The sequence below is a fragment of the Dermacentor variabilis genome, unplaced genomic scaffold (genome assembly GCF_050947875.1).
Source record: "Dermacentor variabilis isolate Ectoservices unplaced genomic scaffold, ASM5094787v1 scaffold_12, whole genome shotgun sequence".
Taxonomy (NCBI): Eukaryota; Metazoa; Arthropoda; class Arachnida; order Ixodida; family Ixodidae; genus Dermacentor; species Dermacentor variabilis.
In genome coordinates, this window is record NW_027460280.1 from 8,188,071 (window position 1) to 8,213,808 (window position 25,738).

Genomic DNA, 25,738 nt, shown 5'->3' on the forward strand with positions numbered 1-25,738 from the left:
GGTACTGAATGATTTCCCTGGCATATTTGAAGGAATCGGCCAGGTTCCGGGACGTTATAGCATCCAACTGCGTGAAGGTGCAGTGCCGACAGTTTGTGCTCCTCGCAGAGTACCTAGTGCACTCGAGGAAAAGGTCAAAGTAGAGCTGAAGCGCATGCAGGAAAATGGCGTAATCAGGCGAGAGTGATAACATAGTGAATGGGTCCCCCCATAGTTGTGATAACCAAAAAAGACGGAACTGTTCGTTTGTGCCTTGATACACGGAACCTCAATGCAGCACTAAAAAGGCAACACTACCGCATACCAGTACCAGAAGAGCGTTTTGCAAGTCTGAATGGCTCAACCGTCTTCTCTGTCATTGATGCCAAGAGTGCTTTCTAGCAACTTACTTTGGATCAACCAAGTTCACGGCTTCGCACATTCGCAACACCATGGGGCCGTTACCGTTTGGGCTTGCGACAGCCCCCGAGCTGTTCCAGCAGGCCATTGACAAGGTATTTGAAGGGCAGGCCATTGTGAAGCCGTATCTTGATGACATACTGGTTGCCTCAAGGACTTCGGAAGAACACAAAATCCATCTCAGAACTGTTCTGACCATAGCTAGACAAAACAACCTGAAGCTTAACAAACCAAAACTGAAGTTAGGACTTTCAGCCATTACATATCTGGGTCACCAGCTCTCTTCAAATGGGCGATCCCCAGACTCTGACAAGGTCAGATCGATTGAGGCCATGTCACTTCCATCAAACAAGTCAGAACTGCAAAGATTCTTAGGAATGGTGGCATATCTCACGAAGTTCATCCCTAATTTTTCGGCAACTACCAGTCCTCTGCGTGAGCTTCTCAAGGCAGATGTAGCGTGGCACTGGACAAGCCAGCACAGACACTTTCAAGCTCACCAAACAGAAGCTCACAACAGCACCTGTGTTGCGTTATTTTGACCCATCCAAGCCGATCACAATTTCAACGGATGCCAGCTGATACGGCCTGGGATCGGTTCTCTTGCAGCAAGGCAGACCAATCGCATATGCTTCTGCAGCTCTTACACCTCCCCAACAACGTTATGCACAAATAGAGAAAGAACTTCTAGCTGTGGTGTTCGCATGTGAGCGGTTCCACTATTACACTTTTGGACGCTCTGTAATAGTGGAAACAGACCACAAATCTCTTGTTGGACTGCAGATAAAGGACCTAACAAAAATGTCACCAAGACTGCAAAGACTTTTGCTCCGGCTGCAGTGCTATAGCACTAAACTTGTGTATGTACCGGGGAAACAGCTAACTGTGGCTGATGCTTTGTCAAGATCCCCAAACCCCGAATCCAAGATGGAAACTGCAGACAGTGATCCAGGACTGTTGGCGTCCAGTCTGTTTCAAGCGTCGCCCACCAAGCTCAAGCAGATCCAAGAAGCAACAAGTCGGGATCCAGTCTTGCAACAACTAACCAAGTACATTCAACAAGGATGGCCTGATCGCCCTTCTGATGTTCATCCTATGGCAAGACAATACTTTCACATAAGGAGTGAACTGTATATCACAGACGGTTTCATTTGCTGTGGTCAACGGCTTGTCATTCCAGCAGTTCTCCAGGCTGATGTTCTAGAGAAACTCCATCAGGCACATCGTGGCATTGTGGCTTGTAAAGGACTAGCAAGCCAGTGTTTGTTGGCCCACACTCAACAAGCACATTGCCACCCTTGTCTCAAGCTGTGACACCTGCCAATCCACCCAGAAGGCAAACCCTCAGCAACCATTGCTTGACAGAGATCTGCCAGCACGACCATGGAAAAAGTTGGCCGTTGATTTCTTTCACTGTCAAGGCAATACATATATCCTTGTTGTTGACTACTTTTCAAAGTATGTTGAAGTGAAACGTATGGAAACCACTACGGCAACTTCAGTTATTTTGGTCCTGAAGGACATCTTTTTCACGTTTTGGACTCTCCAATGTGCTCATCTCTCATCAGGGACCACCGTTTGACTCGCAAGCATTCAGAGCATTCCTCCAAGGATGGGACATTGCTCATGAACCGCCATCAACCCTCTACCCGAGGTCTAATGGGCAAGTCGAGAGAACAATACAGACTGTTAAGTCCATGCTGATCAAGTCGCACAGCGATGGCAAAGATCTGTCTTTGGTTCTCCTCAACCACCGTGCAACCCCAACCATTGGGGCGTCTTCCCCAGCAGAGCTGTTAATGAGCAGGAAATTGAGAACGTTCATACCGACATTGCCCCATAATCTGAAACCACAATACCCCACAGATGCATATGAGAAGCTCCTCAAACGCAGAGTGCACACCACAGATATGGAGACAACCACACTCGAATACTTGAACCTCTGAAGAAACATCAACCTGTATGGGTGAGGCACAAGAATGACTGGAAAGAAGTAGTCGTCACACAGGTTGGTCCTCAACGAAGGCGCTATACAGTGCAAACCACAAGTGGAGCAATTTATGTGCGTAACTGTATGCACCTGAGGCCACGCTCTTAGGTGGTCCGTGAAGCCATTCGTACAGCAGAAGACTTACACCCTGGATGAATCAGGGCCAATAAGTGCCCACGATGCTACGCCTCACAACTCTCCTGAAGAAGCAAGACATGCTTCGACATACGTGACAAGGGCTGGAAGAGCCATACGGCCACCGGCCAGATTTCAGAACTGAACGTCATGAAGTGCGTGTTTTATTGTTGTAATCGTCACTCAAGAAGTCTTATGTATCTTCTGGCGCCCCCTACACATCCGACAGTTTAATAAAGGCTAGGCCAGTCGTGGTCGCCAGAGTTGTTCTTCTCAATGGAGCCTGTCACTCGCGGCTTCGTGCCGCAGCATCTTTAAACCCAACGCAACTCACTCAAACAACATAACAACTTTCACAAGCTCTATCACAGTCCTTCGCCGTTCACAGAATCTCATATCAAACCAGCACATCGCATTTTCCCCCGATTAGACTTGTGGCGACACACTCCGCGCATACTTCTGCGCACCCTCCGTCTTCTTATCATCTGGCCCCGGCATAACACAGCTGCGCGCTGGACTGCATGGTCGATAAAACATAGCGCCACCGCCACGTCAACCGAGGTATGCGTCACCGACGGTGGCTATAAAAACAGGCTGCCTGGCTGAGACAGACCGCCTTCTACCTTCCGCTACTGTGACGAACGTTGCGTTGGTATGTCCGTCCGCTGCCATCGTTAGTCGAATAAAGAAGCGTTACGTTTTTATGTTGGGATTCGTCCTTCGGCAGACACGACATCCCACAGACTATACTGCTTCAAATTGCAACTCAAGACAGCTCACACCAAACTTATGCGTCATTCGCCATTGTTCCTTGCCATTTATCATTGGAATAAACTACCTGCAGCAATCGTTTCCGAAAATAATTACGACGCATTTGTAAACAAACTGAAGTGCTTACTCTGTGCTGGTCCTTAACAGATTATTATCAGAAGTGTATTCATTTTTGCACTGTCTTGAGCATTGTGGTCCACGTGGGTGCGTGTTCTCAAACACTCCTTTTATCCTGATATGTTCCCTGTTTTCCTGAGCGCATGTTTGATTATGCTTTTCTGATTTTTCACTGTGTTATGCAATATGATCACTTTATTGGTTTTTCCTTTTTAACCCCCTATGTAATGCTCGTAAAGGGCCCTTAGGGTATGTGAATAAAAAAAAATCGGGTGGCCACGGCACTGCTAAGAGGCAAACATCATTGCCTCGGTAGCAACGAGTTTCATAGTAACTAACCTGAGCAAACATAGTCAATAAGCGTTGCGCCCCAGAAGCAGCGCCGTGGCCCAAGTTGCCGTCGAAATGCGCGCTTTTATCAGCTGCCGGGTTAGCCGATGCTGTCCCATGTTGTCGGATGAAGGGGAACGATGCATCCGAATAAAGCGGCGCAACATGCAGAGGATCCATGGATAGGTCGCAGAAGCTTGGTGGTCCTACCCTTTCGCCGGTCTCTGGCAAGACGACTCGCTCGAAAGAAGGTGGCAGCAGGCCCAAGGTGGAGAGCATCAGCACCTGAGCAAACATGGTCAATAAGCGGCGCCCAAGAAACAGCGCCGTGGGCCAGTTTGTCAGCTCTCTTGTTTGCAACATTCTTGCTAAACGGAAGACTGAAATACCACAGTGACGGCTGTCTAGAGGATATTGGTAATGTGCGCAGACACAGCATTCCCGCCTTCCTTCGCATCCTGCAAAACTTGCTAGTTTCACGCGTGACGGCCGATCCCGATGCCAGGCACCCAAAAGCAACATTTCGTCTCTTTCATCTTAATACTACTCTTAACGCCTCAATTGCAACGTCACTGAAAATGCGCCTCGCATAGCCATGGCGACAAGACAATGAGCTTGAAGAGCAAATTAGTGTCCTCCACTAGGCGCTCTCGAATGAAAAACTCAGCTGCTCTCCAAATCATACAAACAAATCGCTGCACATGCAGCGCCAAGTAAGACAACAAAGCACAATACTTACTTGACAAAGGACAGCGCAACCGAAAACAGTGAGAAACACACGACTGCCCAAACTAGCACAATGGGCGTCTTGCGCTGGAGTTTGAGGTATAGCAGCGGCGCCTGGTGGCGGCGCGCAAAACGCTATCTGGGTAGTACCGGCTTGGGTAGTATTGAGCCCTGGCTGTGGCAAAGCACGTTTATAGCCCGAGTTTTGCGTCGATTTGCACTTTTTTTCTGCCCTGCTGCGAGTGCAATAAGGCTCGTCACTTCTCAAAGACCACGCCAATCACGCTGCGAGCTATACCCGCAGCCTATAGTTTAACGAAAACGGACTCTCCGTGAGACGTAAAGCTGGAAGCAGAAGCGTAATGCCGGAAGCAAGCCTACAAAAAACACCCGCGTGTGCGAGGTATAAGTACACCTTGCTTGTGCTTTTCGGCACTGTTTTAGAAGATATTTAAGCGAAGTGCACGCCGTGTTAGCGATGCTACGAAAATAGGAGTTCATAGCAGGGATCGTTCGCGTCTTGCACGCTTGACGGGGGTACACGTGCACGCGTTTGTTGCTCAACACACGCGGTTAATCCGTGATCGTGGCACGCGAAGGCACACTTGTCGCGCGAGAATTCCGCTTCCTTACGTGCACCAGGTATTCGTATTATTTCTCCGAGCACGTGAGCGCGCTGTCGCCTCGAGTCACTCGACCCATATATGGCACTTGTTTTTCGCAGACCGTGACGATCGCAGTCAATAAAAACATGGTCAGTGCATGTCGTGCGTCCACATAACGGCCGCTTTCTGTGCAGTTGTGTTGGCACTGGTAGAAAAATAGAAATGGGTTAAATGTTAGCAATCCTTGAAGCTGCGTGTTTGCGGCCACATGCGCGTTTACATCTCAATGGAGCTATTTTGATTGTCTCACTGCGTAAACTTCTAAACCTTTCTAACGTGTTCTTCGTCTCTTTAGTTGGGTCTTTCAACTTATTATTGCAGCTGTCTTCCATGTTTTTCTTGTTTCACATGTCTGAAACAGGGTTTCATTCAAAAAAGCCCTGGGAGCCTCCTTGGGCAGCCCAGCGTTAGCGTGACCAGCATCACACTTCTAACCATACAACAAACATCTGCAGGACCACTTTTGTGCTGAAGACTTTGAGAAGCCTAGAGTGTATGGGCATTCCACTTATCCTTTGCTCATTTATACATACGCATCTTGAGGTTGAAACCAACGGCCAGGTGATATTCACAACACATGCTTCAAATTTTGAGCTTGTAAGCCTTGCACATGCAATAAACTGAAGTCAGCATACATATGTTTTATGTTGAAATGCTACGGTGCATACCCAAATAATGTTGTGCTTGATGCATAACAAGAAATACAAAACAACAGAACATCCATTAGCTTTAGTTTCACTCTGTCACTATGCATGTTACATAAACCGCTCTAAAAGCACAAGAATTTTATACATCGCCCATGTAACAGAAGAAAAAAAGTGCTGCGTCACCAGCGGGCGTTCCTGCCTTTTCCTTAACACAGGCAGCAAATCTTGGCAGTCTAAGAATACACTCACAAAGAAGTTGAGAAGAGTAGCGGCTCATGGGGGGGGGGGGCGCACTATACAGCCCCGTTCATAAATCGCAATGTAGCAAACTCTCGCTCGTTATCAGTGTACAGAAGTATATATACGTTGCTGTAATCACGCAAATGGCTCATATTGACCTTCCACAAGATTTAGTGCGCAAAATGGTCATCGAAGTTGGTTTTTACACCTGCTGTGCACAGATCGTCTTACGACCACGGCCAAACAACGCTGCGGTGCGCACACGGCAGTCGCAGTGTGTCGTGCGTATACGGCAGACGAAGTCGCCCGGCAGAGTCGAGAACGCGCGGTATCCGATTACAAATTAAATTAAATGTATCCGATTTAGCTTGTGAAATTATACAATGAACGTACGTACATATGTGACACTGTCAGGTGTTAGTTTCGTCATGCTTAGAAACATTCAATAGAACACAGCGGTTGTCCATGATGTTCATGCCCAAAAGAACAAGCTTGCCTCATTGCGGCTCGAAATGACCAAATGTTTCATTCGTAGCTCGCTCTGCGGAAGGGAAAAAAACGCGTGGATAAGCTCCCGATAGCAGCGCTAAGCTGCTGCCCACCCACGAAACACGCAAGCAGCTATTTGATGTCTAAAAGATGTCTTGAATGGCTAATTCAAAAGCCTAGTAGCTGTCTTGATCAAGACATTTTGTAGCCATGGACGTCTAGAAGTACTTCAGTAAGCCCTGCTAACGTTACGCTAAAAGTTGGCTAATGGACAGCTTGGCAAGAACTGAATACTTTTATTAGACATTCCCTCTAATTTTTTGCGGCAGCTGTTACAGTAACACGACGTTTTCCCACAGTTACAATCTACTTTAAACGAGGCATGGACATCAGAAAAAAAGTTTATGTTGTCGGATAGAGTGATGCACAGGTAGTTTTTCCAGATGTGAACCATGGAAATAGTGTAGCACAGCCTCATTGGTCAATTAGTGCTTTTTAATTAGACCAATGAATTGAATGCCACCTGTCAGAATTATTTTGCAAATAAAACAAGATCTGTATTGCCTGCTATCATTCCAATGTTCACCAACTGACCTAAACAAGAACATCTCTGCATGAAACACGTCATTATTGACAAAACTTTGCCCGGCTGGGTCTCCTACAAATTGAAATAGTTTCTAGCAGGGAAACATTTTGTCAGTGATGCTGCAGTTCAGGCAAAAATTCTATGCTGGTTTCAGCTACAGGGGGCACAATAGCCTGACTCCAGTATACGAAACACAACGCTTTGCTGCAATGAATTAAGAAATAGAGGATAGTACACATCTGGAAAAACACTCTGAACCACTCTAACTAGCAATATATATATATATATATATATATATATATATATATATATATATTCTTCTGATGTCCATGCTTCATTTAAAAGTAAATTGTAACTTACTTTGTGGGTGCGCCTTGTAAGGTAACGCCACGTGCTTGCACAGCATAACGCAGAAATAATGGCCAGTTCTTTGGCATACCATCCATTAGTGAATTCCTTGCACGTTGCATGTTACCAGAGATAAATCATAATATGCTGTTTTTTTTCTACACTGTACCATGAGCTTTTCATGCATAAAAGATGATTGCAAGCGAAAATGCAGAAAGACATCAACTTCACACCATGTCACATACTCATACTTTATTACCTAATAAATTAGAAAAGATGCAGAAAGTGTAATCAACAAGAGTGACAAATAGCAGCAAAGGTGATCATGGATAAATCTTGAAGATGATTGCCGCCGCTGCCAGAGTAGGCCAGCCTTCGTTGTAGAGCACTTGCTGCCCACAAAAGCTTGCTGTCACAGACCACGCGTGAGGGTTCTTGTAGACATAGGCAAACAACACCTGCACAGAAGAGGAAGAAAAAGGCGAGGGAGGAAATGGGAATATTGAAATTGGAACTTCAATTAGCAATATGTGCTAAGTAAGAAGTTTGGCTCACATTAAAGATAAATTTAGCACTCCTTTCTCTTAAATTACGGGTATCTTAAATTGCGATGATGTTTAAAATGACTATTGTATTTCCTATCATAAGAAGCCAACAAACACTGACACCAAGGACAACATAGGGGAAAATACTTGTGCTTAATAAATGAAATAAAGAAACGATAAATTAATGGAAATTAAAGTGGATGAAAAAACACCTTGCCGCAGGTGTGAACCGAACCCACAACCTTCGCATTTCGCGTGCAATGCTCTACCAATTGAGCTACAGCGGCGTCGTTTTCCCATCCACTTTCTTGAGTATTTCTGTGTCCCAGTAGAACCCTGGGAATGTAAGCCAGCACCACAACTCAGAGACCTTGTTCCTGGCATATTGGCGGCGAGGAGTTACGGAGTCGCCATCTATCGGAAGCGCCTCGCTGGTGTAGTATGAGGGATCACGCGGGAGCTCTCCCGGACATTTCTATAAGTACTTTCGAAACGAGAGAAGTTTCTTACTGTCTAAATAATAATCTTGGGCAAACTGAAAGCACACAATCGTTTACAGACGCTATCTCCTTACCAAATACGTACAGTGAACGCCACTGCGCGCGGTCGCCGCGATGGAGTCTCCCGAAACGGCTTTTTGCATGAAAGGTAGGCAAACGCTGAGAGCACACTATGTGAAATATGTTCTTATAGTGTTTGTATAACTAAATGGAGCGTAATAGAGCGAAGCCTCAATGCAGCGATCGCGCAGATTCGCAGAGACCGACTGCGCGTCTACATGCTTGTCCGCGCACTGTTTCGCTTTCTCCGCGCGCGCGTTTTCGCACCGTGCCATGAGATTTAGGCCGCAGAATATGAGCATTTGACAGTATACAAGCAACCATTGTTGCGTGGGCGCTATCAGAGCTGTTCAAAAATAATTTCATTGTAGAGACTTCGACACCTACGGGGACTGTGATGTCCCGTCGCGACGATTCAATCTTTCTATTCTTGTAAATTCTTTTACCTTTCAATATTATTTCTCGAGTTGCGTCGCACTGTATGTTTATCGGTGTTTCCCGCTGCTCCTTTTTTGTAATCCAGTGCATTAATTCATAACAAAAACATGACCATATGCCATGCTTTCGTTAAATGTGCATCTTACCGCTGCCTTTTCACTCCAGTGAACTTGCCAATGTCTATAGCATCGACAAGTTCATAGACCAAACCGTCATGACATTAGTCGGGCAGCGGACTCGGGCGAGCGTCTCAGTGCGCGTTTTCAGAACATCGCAGACCGGGCGACGTAGCATAAATCTTCGTCGCGTCTGTGCTTCGTGCATACCCGAGTTGTGGCCGATGACTGTTTGCCGGTTTTATGTTTCGCTAGCCAAGCTTCACGCAGCTTCTTGTCCTGCGGCGACGTGTGAATAAGGCTGACACCGGCCTCCGTTACGTGCGTACGGCCCTGCGGAACCGAGCAGTAGCCTACCATGTTGCGCGCCTTCAAAGGCAGCCACTACCTATTGTAGTGCTTTGAAGCGTTGTAAAGGAGAGACTCGAAGCGGGAAAATTTCGCCACTAAATGAGGACCGCAGCGTACGAGGGAATTTGAACTCGTTTCCAGCTCGCTTCGGCGCGCCCGAAGCAGCCGACGCGGCCGCTGTGGCCACGTGATCCCTCCTAGCACGTCACGCCGACGGTGGCGCCAGCTTTTCCAGTGGTGGAGCTCGAGGCCAATAGTCATAAAGTTGCATAGCAGAGTCAAAGTCAACCTTTAAATTATTATATGGTGTTTTGTGGCTAAAAGCCATTTATCAACCTGTCAAACAAGTCCGAGAAGCTTCCTGCAAAATATAATCAGTTTAAAACAGTGATTCACTCTGCAGGTAAATGATGTACTAATTTAATTAAAAAGATAGTGTTTTATATTGTTGAACTAAAAGCAAGTTTGGCATTTTGCGCCGCCTAGCTGTTGCCTTTCTTTCAAACTTAAGCATGACAGTGTACAGAGTAAGCAGGTAGAATGCAAAGGAGGACTGGTGATAAAGTAGTGTTCCAAAGCAACACTCCTAGCCGGATCAACCACTTTTATTGATATATTTTCATATGACCATAATTGGCTTAGGGCAATACCTTAGAGCATCTGTCAAGGAACTTGCAATCTCGGAATTACGCGGGATATCTTTGGTAATAACCTGCCAAGCCAAGGAATGACCTGATGTCCCGCTTGGTGCGTTGTTGCGGGAAGTAGTCTATTGCGGTCAGTTTAACCTCGGAGGGCCGACGATGGCCTTGCTCTATTACATGACCTAGATAAGCTACCTCCGCGCGCCATAATTGGCATTTAGGAGCCTTGACAGTTAAGTTAGCCTCTCGTAGACGACAGAACACGGTTCGCAAGTGTTGCATATGGTCCGCCCAGGAAGAAGAACAGATTGCTATGTCGTCGAGATACGGAAGTGCAAAGTCCTCCATTCCCCGTAGCACTTGGTCCATAAGGCTAGAGAAACAATAGGGAGCATTCTTCAATCCAAAGCTCAGGACTTTCGACTGAAAGGTTCCGATCGGGTAAATAAACGCCGCAAGCCTGCTTCCCACGAAACACGCAAGCAGCTATTTGACGTCTAAAAGATGTATTGTACGGCTAATTCAAAAATCTAGTAGCTGTCTTGATCAAGACATTATCTAGCCATTGACGTCTAGAAGTACTTCAGTAAGCCCTGCTAATATTATGCTAAAAGTTGGCTAATGGACAGCTTGACAAGAACTGAATACTTTTATTAGACATTCCCTCTAATTTTTGCGGCAGCTGTTACAGTAACACAACGTTTGCCCACAGTTACAATCTATTTTAAACGAGGCATGGACATCAGAAAAAAAGTTTATGTTGTCGGATAGAGTGATGCACAGGTAGTTTTTCCAGATGTGAACCATGGGAATAGAGTAGTACAGCCTCGTTGGTCAATTAGTGCTTTTTAATTAGACCAATAAATTGAATGCCGCCTGTCAGATTTATTTTGCAAATAAAACAAGATCTGTATTGTATGCTGATATCATGCCAATGTTCGCCCATTGACCTAAACAAGAACATCCCTGCATCAAACACGTCATTATTGACAAAACTTCGCCCTGCTAGGTCTCCACTAAATTGAAATAGTTTCTAGCAGGGAAACATTTTGTCAGTGAAGCTGCAGTTCAGGCAAAAATTGCATCCTGATTTCAGCTACAGGGGGCACAATAGCCTGACTCCAGTATACGAAACACAACGCTTTGCTGCAATGAATTAAGAAATAGAGGATAGTACACATCTGGAAAAACACTCTGCGAACCACTCTAACTAGCAATATATATATATTCTTCTGATGTCCATGCTTCATTTAAAAGTAAATTGTAACTTACTTTGTGGGTGCGCCTTGTAAGGTAACGCCACGTGCTTGCACAGCATAACGCAGAAATAATGGCCAGTTCTTTGGCATACCATCCATTAGTGAATTCCTTGCACGTTGCATGTTACCAGAACTGAAAGATAAATCATAATATGCTGTTATTTTTTTATACACTGTACCATGAGCTTTTCATGCATAAAAGATGATTGCAAGCGAAAATGCAGCAAGACATGTACTTCACACCATGTCACATAGTCATACTTTATTACCTAATAAATTACAAAAGATGCAGAAAGTGTAATTAACAAGAGTGACAAATAGCAGCAAAGGTGATCATGGATAAATCTTGAAGATGATTGCCGCCGCTACCAGAGCAGGCCAGCCTTCGTAGGAGAGCACTTGCTGCCCCCAAAAGCTTGCTGTCACAGGCCACGCGTGACGGTTCTTGTAGACAAGGGCAAGCAATATCTGCACAGAAGAGGAAAATAAGGCGAGGGAGAAAATGGAAATGTTGAAATTGGAACTTCAATTAGCAATATGTACTAAGTAAGAAGTTTGGCTCGCGTTAAAAATAAATTTAAGCACTCCTTTCTCTTAAATCACGGGTATCTTAAGGTATCCATGTGATGACGTTTAAAATGACTAGTGTATTTCCTGGCATATAGTTATTAAATTGCATAGCAGAGTCAGTCAGCCTTTAAATATATATGGTGTCTTGTGGCTAAAAAGCCACTTATCAACCTGTCAAACAAGTCTGAGAAGCTTCCTGCAAAATATAATCAGTTTAAAAGAGTAATCCACTCTGCAGGTAAATGATATACTAACTTAATTAAAAAGTTAAATAGCGTTTTATGTTGCTGAACTAAAAGCAAGTTTGGCATTTCGCACTGTCTAGCTGTTGCCTTTCTTTCAAACTTAAACATGACACAGTACAGAGTAAGCAGGTAGCATGCAAAGGAGGACTGGTGATAAAGTAGCGTTCCAAAGCAACACTCCTAGTGGGATCAATCACTTTTGTTGATATATCTTCATGTGACCCTAATTGGCTTAGGGCAATACCTCACACAAATGATGCATTACCTTGGATGATACGTCATACAAAATTGCAAGTATCTCATGATGTGATCAAACGATAACATTGTCCATTGTCTTGGAAGTGTTAACATGCTGTTCGCGCGAGAAAGTGCAAAGTGATTCGTATAGGTAGCAAATTCATCAGTGCATCTATAGCTTCAGGTAATTCTGAGCATCTATGTTGACTTGTAATTGAGAAGCCACTGCACGCAAAAAGGTGTATTCAAGTAATGGTCCATGCTGAATGATTGCCCACCTAGTGAAAAGTCAAATGTGGCAGGCTAATAGGCCAGGGCAAATAGATTGCTAAATTCTGATAATACCTGCAATGATATTATTGAAATAGGTGATAAAAAACAACACAGGTAAAATTGCAGTTATGACAAAATTTTAAAAGCACCTCTAGCTGCAAACTGCGGGAACCCTCAGCGTCATGCCTGTTCTACACGCACATATGTTGCAGCACATTCTCTATCTCAGACGCAGGCGCCTCTACACGTCAGTGTGTGATCTCCTCACAATAAGGTTAAAAAACAGTCTGGCAACAAGCTACCTGATGTGATTAACTTTGCAAGCACCAGCCAAGTGCGGACCGTGGATGAGCGAAATTGAAGTTCGTCCTTGTATGGAAGCCTCGGCCCATGTTTTATCAATTCTAGCGGCAAAGCACACCTTTTACAGCACACATAAATCTTAAATTAGACTGCTTGCTGATGCTGTACAGTAAATTCCTGTAAAGAAACTAAATCACACAGAAAACATTTAGAATACAGAACTAATCAAATACTGTCTTGAATACATTTGTGCATTAGGGAAGCAAGGTGTAATGTACACTGTTGTAGCAAATTTTTACTCATGTGTGGAATACTCGTGTGACGCAACAGAGCTAATTTTTGAGTTCCTGCATAGCACTGACTACCTACAGGTAAATTTTGGAAGGCTTAGGGAAAGTAATTGTTAGTAGAACTGTGTATGTACACTGGCACTGAGAAATTGGTTATAATAGTGGCAGCTTAAAATGGACCAGTGCAAAAAATATGCGCGTTTGTGACACACCAACTAGCTATTTTACCAGGAAGCGCTACCTGGCCTTAACCCATATAAATAACACTGGGAGGACCAGAGAGGGTACAGTACATTGGCTTACACATATCATGATGAGGTCCCGACTTCCAGCTAGCGTCAAGGTACAAGGATGTCCAGCCGTCTATAGAGTGAAAGGAACAAAATAAGAGAGCATCAAGTCAGTTGAAAGACAGATTTGCAATTACAAATAAGGTGACCAAGTCACAGTCACTCATTAATAAATGCCAAGCTGTCGTGATTGCACTCCCAGATGAAGCGCCTACTAGGCTAAAAGTGTTGCTGCTTATTTGGAACAAAACACAAGTGAAATTTGTACATCAGCAGACGATTGCATTTGTAATTGTATAGATGAAGTAAACATTGCAGTTATATTTTTGTTTTGCTATCAAGTGGGAACGCTACAAACTGCATAGTCACTGACACACACGCGCGCACACGCAAGAACAAAAGGACACAAAATAGGGCGAGTTCAGTATGGTTCAGCATTACAGTCAGCGCGTCGTCTTCGAATGCACTCCCTTCGGTTGGTTCGTGCTGCGTTAACCACAAAGATCAGGGCGAAGTTCTGACTGGTGTTGCGGAAGTCGTGGAGCGCGGTAGTGCTGAACTGCTGAACACAAGCAGAACCCTCGTATAAAAGTAAAGATGACGAAAACCCGCAGGGCAGCAGAGCCCATCCATCAAGAATCGTCGCGAGCAACACCTAAAAATATTCACATTGTTGACGAAAAACGAAGTGCAATGTATTTCACTTACCAGAAAAAGTGTTATCCAAACGTGCGACGTACAAAGACGCATCGAGACAGGAAGGCCGCGAACGCAGTTCCCGCCATTGTGGTAGTAAGCCGTCGGCGAAAACACACAATACAGCCGATGTCACAAAGCACTGATGCAAAACACACGGCAAACAGCATCAGCACAGCTAAATGACTCCAGTTAATATGCAGTATAAATGTATAGAACGGCTTGGAATGACGCACAACTGGCATAACGAACCCACGACCGAGACATTGCGGGCGGCAGTGGCCGTTTTTTCAAACTTCCTGCCTCCCAATGTTTCCGGCACGGAATGAGATGCCTGACGGATTTGGAGCGTGCCTCCAATTTGGAGCGCGCCGCCGAAGTGATCGCAACGCTGTGGCTCCCTGACACCGCTGTGCAACACCGGCGTTTCGCTCCTGCTGCTGTCAGTATACCTGCTGCGTGAGCATATAATGGTTTCCAGGCGTCGTGTGCACGCCCCGTATGGAAAACAATAACACGCCCTTGATTGTTGAAGTTCTGGTGTGAAATTATTTAACATTAGAGCCAACTTATTATGTTGCTTCCGATGAGTTCGATTTGTCTGTGGCGTCTTTTATTAGCCGACGCCGACGGCCGACGGTAACCGCACTTTTAACACGTCGTTTGGCATTTTATGCACTTTTAGATAAGAACTAAAAAAGTTCTTGAGTTAGACATTCTGAATGTGTTTACCAAAATAGGCTCTAGTGACACCAGTAGTGGATTTTGCCGCAGATAGAATATATACTAGCGTATTCCAAGTGCTGAGGTTATGTTTAGAAGAAATTCTATTTTCAGTCTTATCATAGACCAAGATGTCTATAGGCGTTTGTAGCCGTTTGAAGAGGTTTTTAAGAGGTTCTGTGTTTCGTAGATTGCCCTCTCGGTCAACGGAACCTGCCGGTACCCTCTGACTAAATCGAGCGTAGATATGAAATTAGCACTGCTCACTTTCACAAGCCTTTCCTCGATATGTGGTATTGGGTAGGTCTGGTCCTTCCTGATTATGTTGAGCCGGCGATAGTGTATACACGGTCGCGGCTCCTTTCCTGGGACCTCAACCAAGATAAGAGGCGAGGTATAATCACTCTCTCCGGGTTCATTTACACCTAGCTCTAACATCTTCAGCGGCCATGACTTGACGTTGACGAGGTGAAACGCGATAAGATTTCGAAAGAACTGGGTCCGATGAGGTTAACTCTATATCGTGAACGATCGCAGTGGTCCTGCCCGGTGTTTCTGAAAATATGACTTGAAATTCAAACACGAGCTCCCTCGTTCGGCCCTTTGATTGGGATTCAACTCTGCCTGCTCTACTAGCTTGTCAATGGTCTCGTGAATGTCTTTTGCCCCCGTTACTGATGTTAACTCGGGAAAGTCGACAGGCATCTCCTCAGGTTGGTTACAGGACATGTTCACGATGGCCCCCCTCTGCCGTTAGGGTTTAAGTAGATTGCTTTCGTACACTTGTGTCCTTTGTTTTCCCGGTACCGCGATTACGTAGTTTGTTTCAGATAATTTTTGAATTATGTCAACCGGTCCTTCCCATTGAACCGGTAGTTTGTCTTTCAATGAGTGTTTCAGGATTATTACCTTTTCCCCAACTTCAAAGCGTTGCATTCGACCCGTCCTGTCATAGTAATGCCAGAGTCCTTCCATGGACTCTGGTAATGCTTAGCATTGCTTTGGAGTTTGCGCAATTCCTGCTCAGCAATCAATGTTCCAGGGCTTACATCCAATAACTTTCTTCTGCATTCTGCCTTGAGACATTTCAGGCTCCGGTGCTTTCCTGACCTCTTCATTAGCTAGTGTACGTTCCGCAATAACCCCTATAAGATTGTCCTGTTTGGTGCTGGTTGCAGAATCCTCCGTCAAACCTGTTTCCTCCACCACTGGACATTCGTACACTGCCTTGGCCGCGAGCTCCCTTGCCTTGGAACGAGTTAGGGCTTGCACTATTCCCTCACTAAACCCGATTCCCCTGCGTCGTAGCAAATCCTCGGATTTGTTATAAAACAAATACGGATGCTGCGGCGGGAGATTTGCCGAGACGGCGGCTTCAGTGTCCAGTACTCCAAAAGGGCCTTCAATGCGAATCTTTTCCACAGGGAGACAAACACTGGAGGCCTCTACGGCTTACCTTATCAAAGCACATCCTCCCGTGAACTGGCCTTCATCTACGTACGACGGATGCACCACGTCCATTGTGGCTGCCGAGTCACGAAGCACCTGACATGGTTTTCCGTTTACCATCAGGTCTCGAATGTACGGTTCCAGCAAGTACAGATTTTCCACGTTACTACTTAGTGACATCAACACTAGTTTCGGATTTCTGCACCCCACGGACATATGCCCCGTTTGCTGGCAGTTGTAGCAAACTACTGGTTTCTTTGCCGCGAAAGTTTTTTTCTTCTGTTGTCTGCCCTACGTTCGGGTGACTCCTCCTTTCCCTCGCTGTCCTCGTCACTATTTTTCGCCGAATCTGACCTTTCCATTGATTTATACTGACTCGACTTTGGTCATCGCTTTGGCTTGTCGGGTCTGTAATAAGTTATGTTCTTAGGAGTTTCGTTGCCTTCGAACGCACGGCGCGTAACGTACTCCTCAGCGAGATCGGCCGCTCTCGTGTTGGTGTCCACGCGTGGCCTATCCTAAACCCAATACTTCATGTTTTCTGGCAACCGGCGGTAGAACTGTTCTAAAGCAATGCACTGCATTGTCTTTTCGGCGTCGCCGAGTGCGCCTTCTTCTCTGAGCCATTCCTCCAGGTTTACCACCAAGGTGTATGCAAAATGTATGACTCCCACTTTTGGTCTTCTCGACTTCCCTGAATTTTCGCCTGAATGCGTCTGCTGATAATCTATACTTTTTAAGCAGCCTCGCTTTAACTTTATCAACGTCCTCTACTTCTTCTTTCCCCATGCGGGCAATGATATCAGCTACCTCACGTGGCAGTAACGTAAGCAAGCGTTGCGGCCACGTCTCTCTTGCGAATTTTGCCTTCTCACACGTGCGCTCAAATTGCACCAAAAACAGACGCATGTCCCCTCCTACTGCGTAGGGTGGCATCAAGTCTGTCATTCTGCGCTCGCTTTCACGTGCCTCTGTGCTAGGTCTTTCAGTATTTTGAGCTTTCAGGAGCTCAATCTCTAGGCGCTTCATTTCGAGGTCGCGCTCTTTGGCCTCACGTGCTGCCCGCTCGCGCTCTCCTTCCTTATGTGCAATGCTCTCTATGCATTCGTTAAGTTCATCGTTGTCTGCCCCGGTCGCTTCGATCGCCTCAATGATCTCCGGCGTTCTCTTTGATTGGGCAATTTGGAGGCCCAAATCTCTGGTCAAGCTCAACAATTCCGGCTTCTTTAGTGCCTTCAAGTTCATGGCTGCCCTTAGTGCTGCTAACTCTTCACTCTATAACAACCTCGACGTACTCAAAACTTCCGTCAACGGTTAAAGAAAAATCACTGCACTGTACTTTCCCCCAAAAATACGTAAAGCCAAGTGATATCTTAGTGAAGAAAAGCCGTCCACTCACCATATGCAGTCATGAATCCTGACACCTTCCTTCCGAACGTTGTCACCAGGACGAAGAGAAGACGATCTCTTAGATGTCCAAAGTTCGGGTCTCCAGGGTAGCGTATCCCAATCACTGCCAACCAGTTCTTGCCTTCTCCAGGGTAGCGTATCCCACCGCTGGCGCCAGTTGTTGCGTTCTGCATGGTAGCGTACCCCAGCGCTACCGATCAGTTCTTGCAACGCCTGTTTATCGAAACTCGACCGACGTTACTGTTGGGTAGCATGGTGTTGTCGGCGGGCTGCAGGCATCCGGTAGACCATAGCGACCAGACAAGGACGAGACGATGGCTAATGCGAAACTTGCACGGTTCATTTAATGGTTGGTGAAAGATGAGAAGAAGATAATAAATTGAAAAAGTACATTGCGGAGCCCTTTAAATAGGTCTACTAAAGTCGTAGGCGGGATCTTGCTCACGTCAACGTCACGTGATATGCACTGAGTTCCACGGTGCTTGGCGGCGGCACTCACTCACCCGGCGACCTTTCACGAGCCCGCCTTCGCAGGGGATAGGCGGCGGATCCCTTTCCTTTCGCGCGTTGCTGGTTCGCGGAAAGCGCGTCTGGTTGTGGATAGGCGGCTGAGCCATTGTCCCAGCTGACGTAAGTCCTCGTCGTGGCTCGATCCTTTCTTCTAGGCGACGTTGGTTCGCGGAAGTTCTCCTGTAGAGTTTTACAGTTCGAGAAAAGGGTCCCTCTAAAGTCGCACACACACAAAGGGGCCTGTAAGCACTGCGTGGTGCCAGCCAGACCGGCAACCCCTCGAGACAACCAAAACAAATTGGGAATGTAATGTATGTGGTTTAGTGGCGCAAGGGCCAGATATGGCCAAAGAGCGCCAAGACAGTGTTAGTGATTTCGCGGTGGAATGATGAGTTCTGTGACGAAGATGTGACTTGGCTGTAAAGTGGCCTAAAAATAGTCGCTGTAAAGTGCGTAAAATCTATGTGCTATAAAATTATGGCGATGATTAATGACGAGTACTATGAACATTAAAATCCATCGTAGAAGGATGATGCAAAATATAAAATATATAAGATGGTAAAATTTCTTGGAGCACTGCTGCCTCGCCAGAGCCCTTCAACCACAAGGGCCTAGAGGCATGTGCTATTCAAAATAGTTATCACAGCGCCATCCTCTGAAGAGAGGAGACGCTACGAACATGTGGGGCTAAAAACATGAAACACAACATCTTTCAGATAACTTAGGACCGCGTTGGTGTCAAATAGCGGTTCTGGGCCGAGTAACATTACTGGATGAAGGGGGATCTGCTGCCGGTATGCTATGGGAAAATGTTTCTTTCTTTCATATTCGGCTTTCCGACATTCCAGAAGGACGTGGAGGACGGTGAGCCTCTCCCCGCATCTACCGCAGGTTGGAGGCTCGTTTCCGGTGAGTGAAAAGTTATGTGTGCCAAATGTGTGTCCTATTCTTAGAAGACAGAATAGGACATCTGTCCGGCGTGATTTTGTTACGGAAGGCCAGAATCCTAACTGTGGCTTTATCACGTGGAGCTTATTATTTGTTTCCGCGTCCCATAGGCGTTGCCACTGGTTCCGTAGTTTCCTCCGTAGGAAGGGCTTCAGGTCTGTGACAGGAACTGCAGCGGTGTGATTAGCAGAATGTGATGCAACTGACGTGGCCATCTGGTCCGCCACAACGTTACCTTCGATGCCCCTATGACCTGGCACCCAGCATATGATGACGTGCTGATTACCTATATACGCTTTACACAGAGCAGAATAGAGTTCGTTAATTACCGGATTTTTGTGGTTACAGAATGCCATCAAGGCCTTCACAACGCTAAGGGAATCCGTATATATGACTGCTTTCTGGAGTTTTGATTTTCTGATATGTTTCACAGCCGACAATAGTGCGTAGGCCTCAGCCGTAAAGATACTAGTTTCTGCATGTAGTACATCGGTTTCCGAGAAGGATGGCCCGACGGCTGCGTAGGACACCCCGTCGTGTGACTTCGATGCGTCTGTGTAGAACTCCGTGCAGGAGTGTTTGTGCTGGAGTTCCCGGAAATGCATTTGGATTTCAATGTCTGAAGCGTGTTTCGTAACTTGCATGAAAGATATATCGCATTGTATGAGCTGCCACTCCCAAGGAGGTAGCAGCTTGGCTGGATGCATTAGGCGAAGTTCGAGGAGTGGAACACGCATTTCATGACTAAGCTCCCTCACACGCAGCGAGAAAGGCTGTCTTACGGAAGGACGGTTATGAAACAGTGTAGCATATGTCATATCATTAATGGTGTTAAAACAGGGATGTTTAGGGTTAGAGTGGACTTTCAAAAAATATGTTTGGCTGATGTATGTTCTCTGGATATGAAGTGACCACTCATTCGATTCTGCATATAAGCTTTCAATAGGACTTGTTCTGAAAGCTCCAGTGGCCAGTCGGATTCCTAGATGGTGGACCGGATCTAGCATCTTTAGCGCGCTCGGGGCTGCAGAATGATATATCACGGCACCGTAGTCCAACCGTGATCGAATGAGGCTCTTGTAAAGATTCATTAAACATTTCCTGTCGCTGCCCCATGTTGTGTGGGATAACACTTTGAGTAAGTTCATTGTTTTTAAACATTTGACCTTGAGGTACTTTATGTGTGGAATAAAAGTTAATTTCGAATCAAGTATGATGCCTAAGAATTTGTGTTCTTTGTTCACAGGAATTCGCTGACCATTCATTTCGATACTGGGTTCTGCAATGAGCCCTCTCTTTCTTGTGAAAAGCACACAAGAACTTTTGTTGGGGTTAACTTTAAATCCGTTTTCTTCTGCCCATTTGGACACTTTGTTCAAGCCCTGTTGAACTTGCCTCTCACATACAGTAAGGTTGCAGGATTTGAAGCCTATCTGTATGTCGTCTACGTAAACAGAATAAAAAATGGCTGGCGGTAATGAAGCACGAAGGGAGTTCATTTTCACGATGAAGAGCGTGCAGCTAAGTACACCACCTTGAGGTACACCAGTTTCCTGTATAAAAGGTCGCGACAATGAATTGCCGACTTTCACGCGGAATGTACGGTTGGACAAATAGCTTTCTATTAGGACGAGCATATTGCCACAGATGCCAATTCCCGACAAGTCTCTCAAGATTCCATAGCGCCACGTAGTGTCGTACGCCTTCTCCATATCGAGGAATACGGATAGGAAATATTGTTTATGTAGAAAGGCGTCGCGAATGTTTCCCTCAATGCGCACAAGGTGATCGGTTGTGGACCGCCCTTCTCTGAAGCCACACTGAAAGGGATCGAGGATATTGTTGAGTTCAAGGAAATGCACAAGTCTGCGGTTAACCATTTTTTCAAAAAGCTTACAAAGACAATTTGTAAGAGCTATCGGACGGTAACTTGCAGCCAAGGAAGGGTCCTTACCCTGCTTAAGAACAGGGACCACAATCGCATCTTTCCATGTGGATGGGAGGTATCCCGTAGCCCAAATAGCGTTGAAAAGCGTGAGTAGTGTAAGTTTGGTGTCAGTGTGTAAGTTTCTGATCATTTCGTACATGACTCTATCAGGTCCCGGTGCAGAGATTTTGCATGTGGTCAAGGCAGCTCTCATCTCAGCAATACTAAACGGCCGGTTATAAGGTTCATTCTGTCTGGATTTTCGTATTATTGGCTTGCATTCTTCTATTTGCTTGTATTTCAAAAAGGATTGCGAATAATGGTTTGGACTCGACACGTTCTCAAAGTGTTCTCCAAGTGAGTCTGCCTGATCTTTCAGTGTTTCACCTTGTGTGTTCACCAAAGGAAGTGAATATGTTTGTCGCCCTTTTATCCTATTAACCCTGTTCCAGGCTTTGGCCTCATCTGTATAGGAGTTGATACCGGATAAAAACTTCTGCCAACTCTCTCTTCTGGCCTGTCGGCGGATGCGCCTGCCTTGGGATTTTACTTTTTTAAAACTGATAAGATTCTCCGCAGTGGGGGAGGCGCGCAGCAACCCCCACTCTCTGTTTTGTTTCTTACGAGCGATCCTACAATCGTCGTTCCACCACGGGACACGCCGTTTGCATGCCAATCCATTTACTTGTGCTATACATTTAGCTGCGGCATCTATTATGAAGGCTGTAAAATATTCCACGGCAGCATCAATTCCTAACGAGGACACGTCATCCCATGAAATACTACTTAAAGTTCGGAATTTCTCCCAGTCTGCTGTATCAATCTTCCACCTAGGAGCTTGTGGAAGAAATTCATTTTCTTTAGATGTTCTTAGCAATACGGGGAAGTGATCTCTCCCGCAAGGATTGCTCGTAACTTCCCATTCGAGTTCGAGCAGTAAAGAGGCGGAAACTATACTAAGATCTATTGACGAAAAGGTTCTGTTCGCAAGCGAGCAATATGTGGGTTCTTTCTTATTTAGAAGGCACGCTCCAGAAGAGTAAAGGAACTGTTCAACGAGACGCCCTCGCGCATCGATACGAGAGTCTCCCCACAAGGTGCTGTGTGCATTGAAATCGCCAAGAACAACATAGGGTTCTGGCAATTCATCTATGAAGGACTGAAATTCATGTTTGTTTAGTTTGTAGTGTGGGGGTATATAAATCGAGCAAATAGTGATAAGTTTGTTAAGCAAAACTATTCGAACCGCCACTGCTTCAAGGGCCGTTCGTAGCTGTAAATGTTGACATGCTATGCTCTTTTGGATTACAATTACAACACCTCCCGATGATGCGATTGCATCATCGCGATCTTTGCGAAAAGTAACATGCTGTCGGAGAAAGCTTGTGTGTTGTGTTTTTAGGTGTGTTTCCTGTAGACACAGCACTTTTGGATTGTGTTTGTGTATAATCTCTTGCACATCATCAAGGTTCCTAAGAAGACCTCTGACATTCCATTGAATGATTTGTGTATCCATGTTGAAAGTAAATAAGTGCTGTGTGTACGGAAAGGAAGGTGATGATTTAGGTTACAGAGCTCTTTCGAGGCCCTGTAACGGGGGTTCTGGCCTTTCTGGAGCGTTCGAGGGAGCCTCGCCGCTCCTTAGGCGGTTGTTGCGCCTTGAGGACATGTGTAGTGTCCATTGCCTCTTGCGAGGCGCTGGACACGTGCTCTTGCGAGCGGGAAGTTACCAGCGAGGGTCCCGCCTTGGAGGGCAAGACCCCTGCGCCCACCAGCCCGGAGGTCGATGGGGCTCCCTGGGGAATTTGGCTGCGCCGGCCGTTGCCAGCGCTGGAAGGGACCTGGGAGGTTGAGGCAGCCTCGGCTGCGCCCACCTTCGGGGTCGATGGTCCCTTCTCCTCGGTTGGCGGAGCAGCGCTAGCTGCAACCGTCGCGGGGGCAGATGGCGTAACTGCCGACTCACTGCCTGTAGGTCGGACAGCCACCGGAGGCCGTTGTGACGCTGCCCCCTTACGCGCCACATCGGCAAATGTTTTCTTGGGCAGGTAAGATACCCGCCTGCGTGCCTCTTTGAAACTTATATTTTCTTTTACTTTAACTGTTACTATTTCCTTTTCTTTTTTCCAGGATGGGCACGATCGCGAGTACGCGGCGTGCTCCCCATCACAGTTTACACAGTGGAGAGCATTGTCACAAGCTTCAGAGGTGTGTTCGTGGGCACTGCACTTCGCACATGTTTGGCGGCCTCGGCAGCTCTGCGAACTGTGGCCGAAGCGCTGGCATTTGAAACATCGCAGTGGATTGGGCACGTATGGCCTGACACGAAGCTTGATGTACCCGGCCTCGATTGACTCGGGCAGGACACTTGAACCAAAGGTGATTATTAGGTGCTTGGTTTGGATCTCTTTACCATCTCGCCTCATCTTTATTCTTTTGACATTGATAACATTTTGCTCGCTGAAGCCCTCCAAGAGTTCAGCCTCAGTGAGCTCCAGCAAGTCATCGTCTGACACAACGCCGCGGGTGGTGTTCATTGTACGGTGCGGGGTTACTGTTATGGGGGTCTCTCCAAATGACACTAGTTGCTGTAGTTTTTCATATTGTTTTACATCGCGGAGTTCCAAGAGGAGGTCGCCGCTTGCCATCCTCGACACCTTGTAACCTGGGCCAAAAACATCAGTCAGGGATTTTGAAACAAGGAATGGTGAAATGTTTCGGACTACTTTGTTTGGCTTTTCAGAATGAATAACGTGAAAGCGGGGAAAATTCTGGGTTTGGCGTCCGAAAAACTTGAAGGCATCTTCGGTGCGCCCTCGTTTCTGAGGGCGATCAGCAAGGGAGGGGAAAGAAGTTTCCATGAATAAATGTATACATTCGGCAACAGCGCCGACCGCCCACCACGGAGCCCAACGAGGGGACGCGGCAGAGCTTGCATACAAGTCTGCACGACGCCAGTCGTACGCCGTCACTATAACCGAATATGGTGTACCCAAGGTTGGATAGCCACACAGGGTTAACCCTTGCCGCCAGGAGAAAGGAAGTAAAAAGAAGAGAGAAGGAGACAGGAAAGGTCAAAAAGTGAGAGATAAAGACGAAGATTCGAGGAGGGAGAGACAGGAAAAGGCGACTGCCGATGTCCTCCAGGTGGGTCAGTCTGGAGGTGCCGTCTATGTGAAGCAGAGGCAAAAAGGGTGTGTTGCCTCCGCCGGGGGGCCTTAAAGGTCCAAACACCCAGCATCAGCTCAACCCCCAGGATCCCCCTTTCCCCAGACGCGGCTAAGCCGCGCACGGCTACACGCGGGAAGTACCAACCCTCGTGTGCTCGGGTACGTGGTGTCGCAACACACCAAATGCCTGCTTGCGCAGACGCCCCTGCGGGGAACAAATTGGGAATTCACCCTTCGTTTCGATGGGGCATGGTAGTCGAGCATCCTTCTTTGTACGGGGTGCTACACGCCAACCGTAACAATACGTAACGCCCAGCCAAGTTTTTTTCCCTCTCATTGTACCTGATAACCAAAGATGCTCTTGAAATCTTGAATTTACTCTTTTCCATTTGGCTCCCTGGTGAATGAGCATTCCGACTCCCCCTCCCTTTCCGACTTAGTTCTGTTGCACCCTTCACAAACATAATTCTCAATCACTGGCGGCTCTTCCGAATCTCTAAGGTGCGTTTCTGTAAACGCATACACTCCTATTTGTCCTCTATTTAACTGTTCCTCAGTCTCTGCCCACTTTTCCTTTCTTCTGCCGACCTGTTTATTTATGTAGCCTATTGCATGGCGAGCTTTCTTTCTTGCTTTCATCCTTTTTCTGTTATTGACGGCGATACTATTCGGAGGTTCTCTTAGGGGACCTTCTTCATTACTACCTACTCTGGCCTCCTGGGCGTCCGTGGACCCTCTACAAAGCAACAGCGCGACCTAGAAGTCGCCAGCCCACTTCTCATGCCAGCCCGTAATTGAAGTGCATCCCGTCTCATTTAAAACCACCACACCTTCTCACATCCCTGTCACAACCTCGAAGCCTTTCTCTCAGCTCATTTTCCATATCGCCTCATTAGCAGCCACTACGGCTATAGTACGTGATTGTCACGTACAGGCACCTCCGGCACCGTGCACACCACGATCTGCACCTGAGGGGACAGCTCGCGCAAGCCGTCCACCCCCTTCGCCAAGCGCTGGGCTAGTCCTGTCCCTTTCCTTTTTAGGACGTCATTTAGCCCACCTGCTACTATTACAAGGTTGCGCACGTGGGCATTTTCCGCGAGCTTTGCTTTTGCTCGCTCCATGACAGAACCCAGCGTCCGCCCCTGAAATGTCCCTACCGCCACTCTCTCATTGCCTTTCACCCTCTCCACAATTGCTTCTGAGCACCTAGCCTGGTTTGAATCACCAGCGATAATCACCCTTTCACTCTCTCCTACCTCTCCCTGCTTCCCTTTGTCCTTTTCCGCGTGATTCGGGCTCGACAAGGGGCATTGTCCCCTGGGCTCCTGCTTTTTCCGCGTG

The 25,738-nt window shown here is 46.6% G+C and overlaps 1 protein-coding gene across 1 annotated transcript; it reads left to right on the top strand.

Moving 5' to 3' along the window:
* Positions 1 to 431: 431 nt before the first annotated feature.
* Positions 432 to 23,982, top strand: LOC142566221 (uncharacterized). The gene is made up of 4 exons (XM_075677062.1): positions 432 to 494; positions 1,968 to 2,138; positions 22,923 to 23,272; positions 23,355 to 23,982. Exons 1-4 carry the CDS (start codon positions 432 to 434, stop codon positions 23,512 to 23,514), a joined length of 744 nt encoding a protein of 247 aa, XP_075533177.1. The 3' UTR covers positions 23,515 to 23,982.
* Positions 23,983 to 25,738: the final 1,756 nt, after the last annotated feature.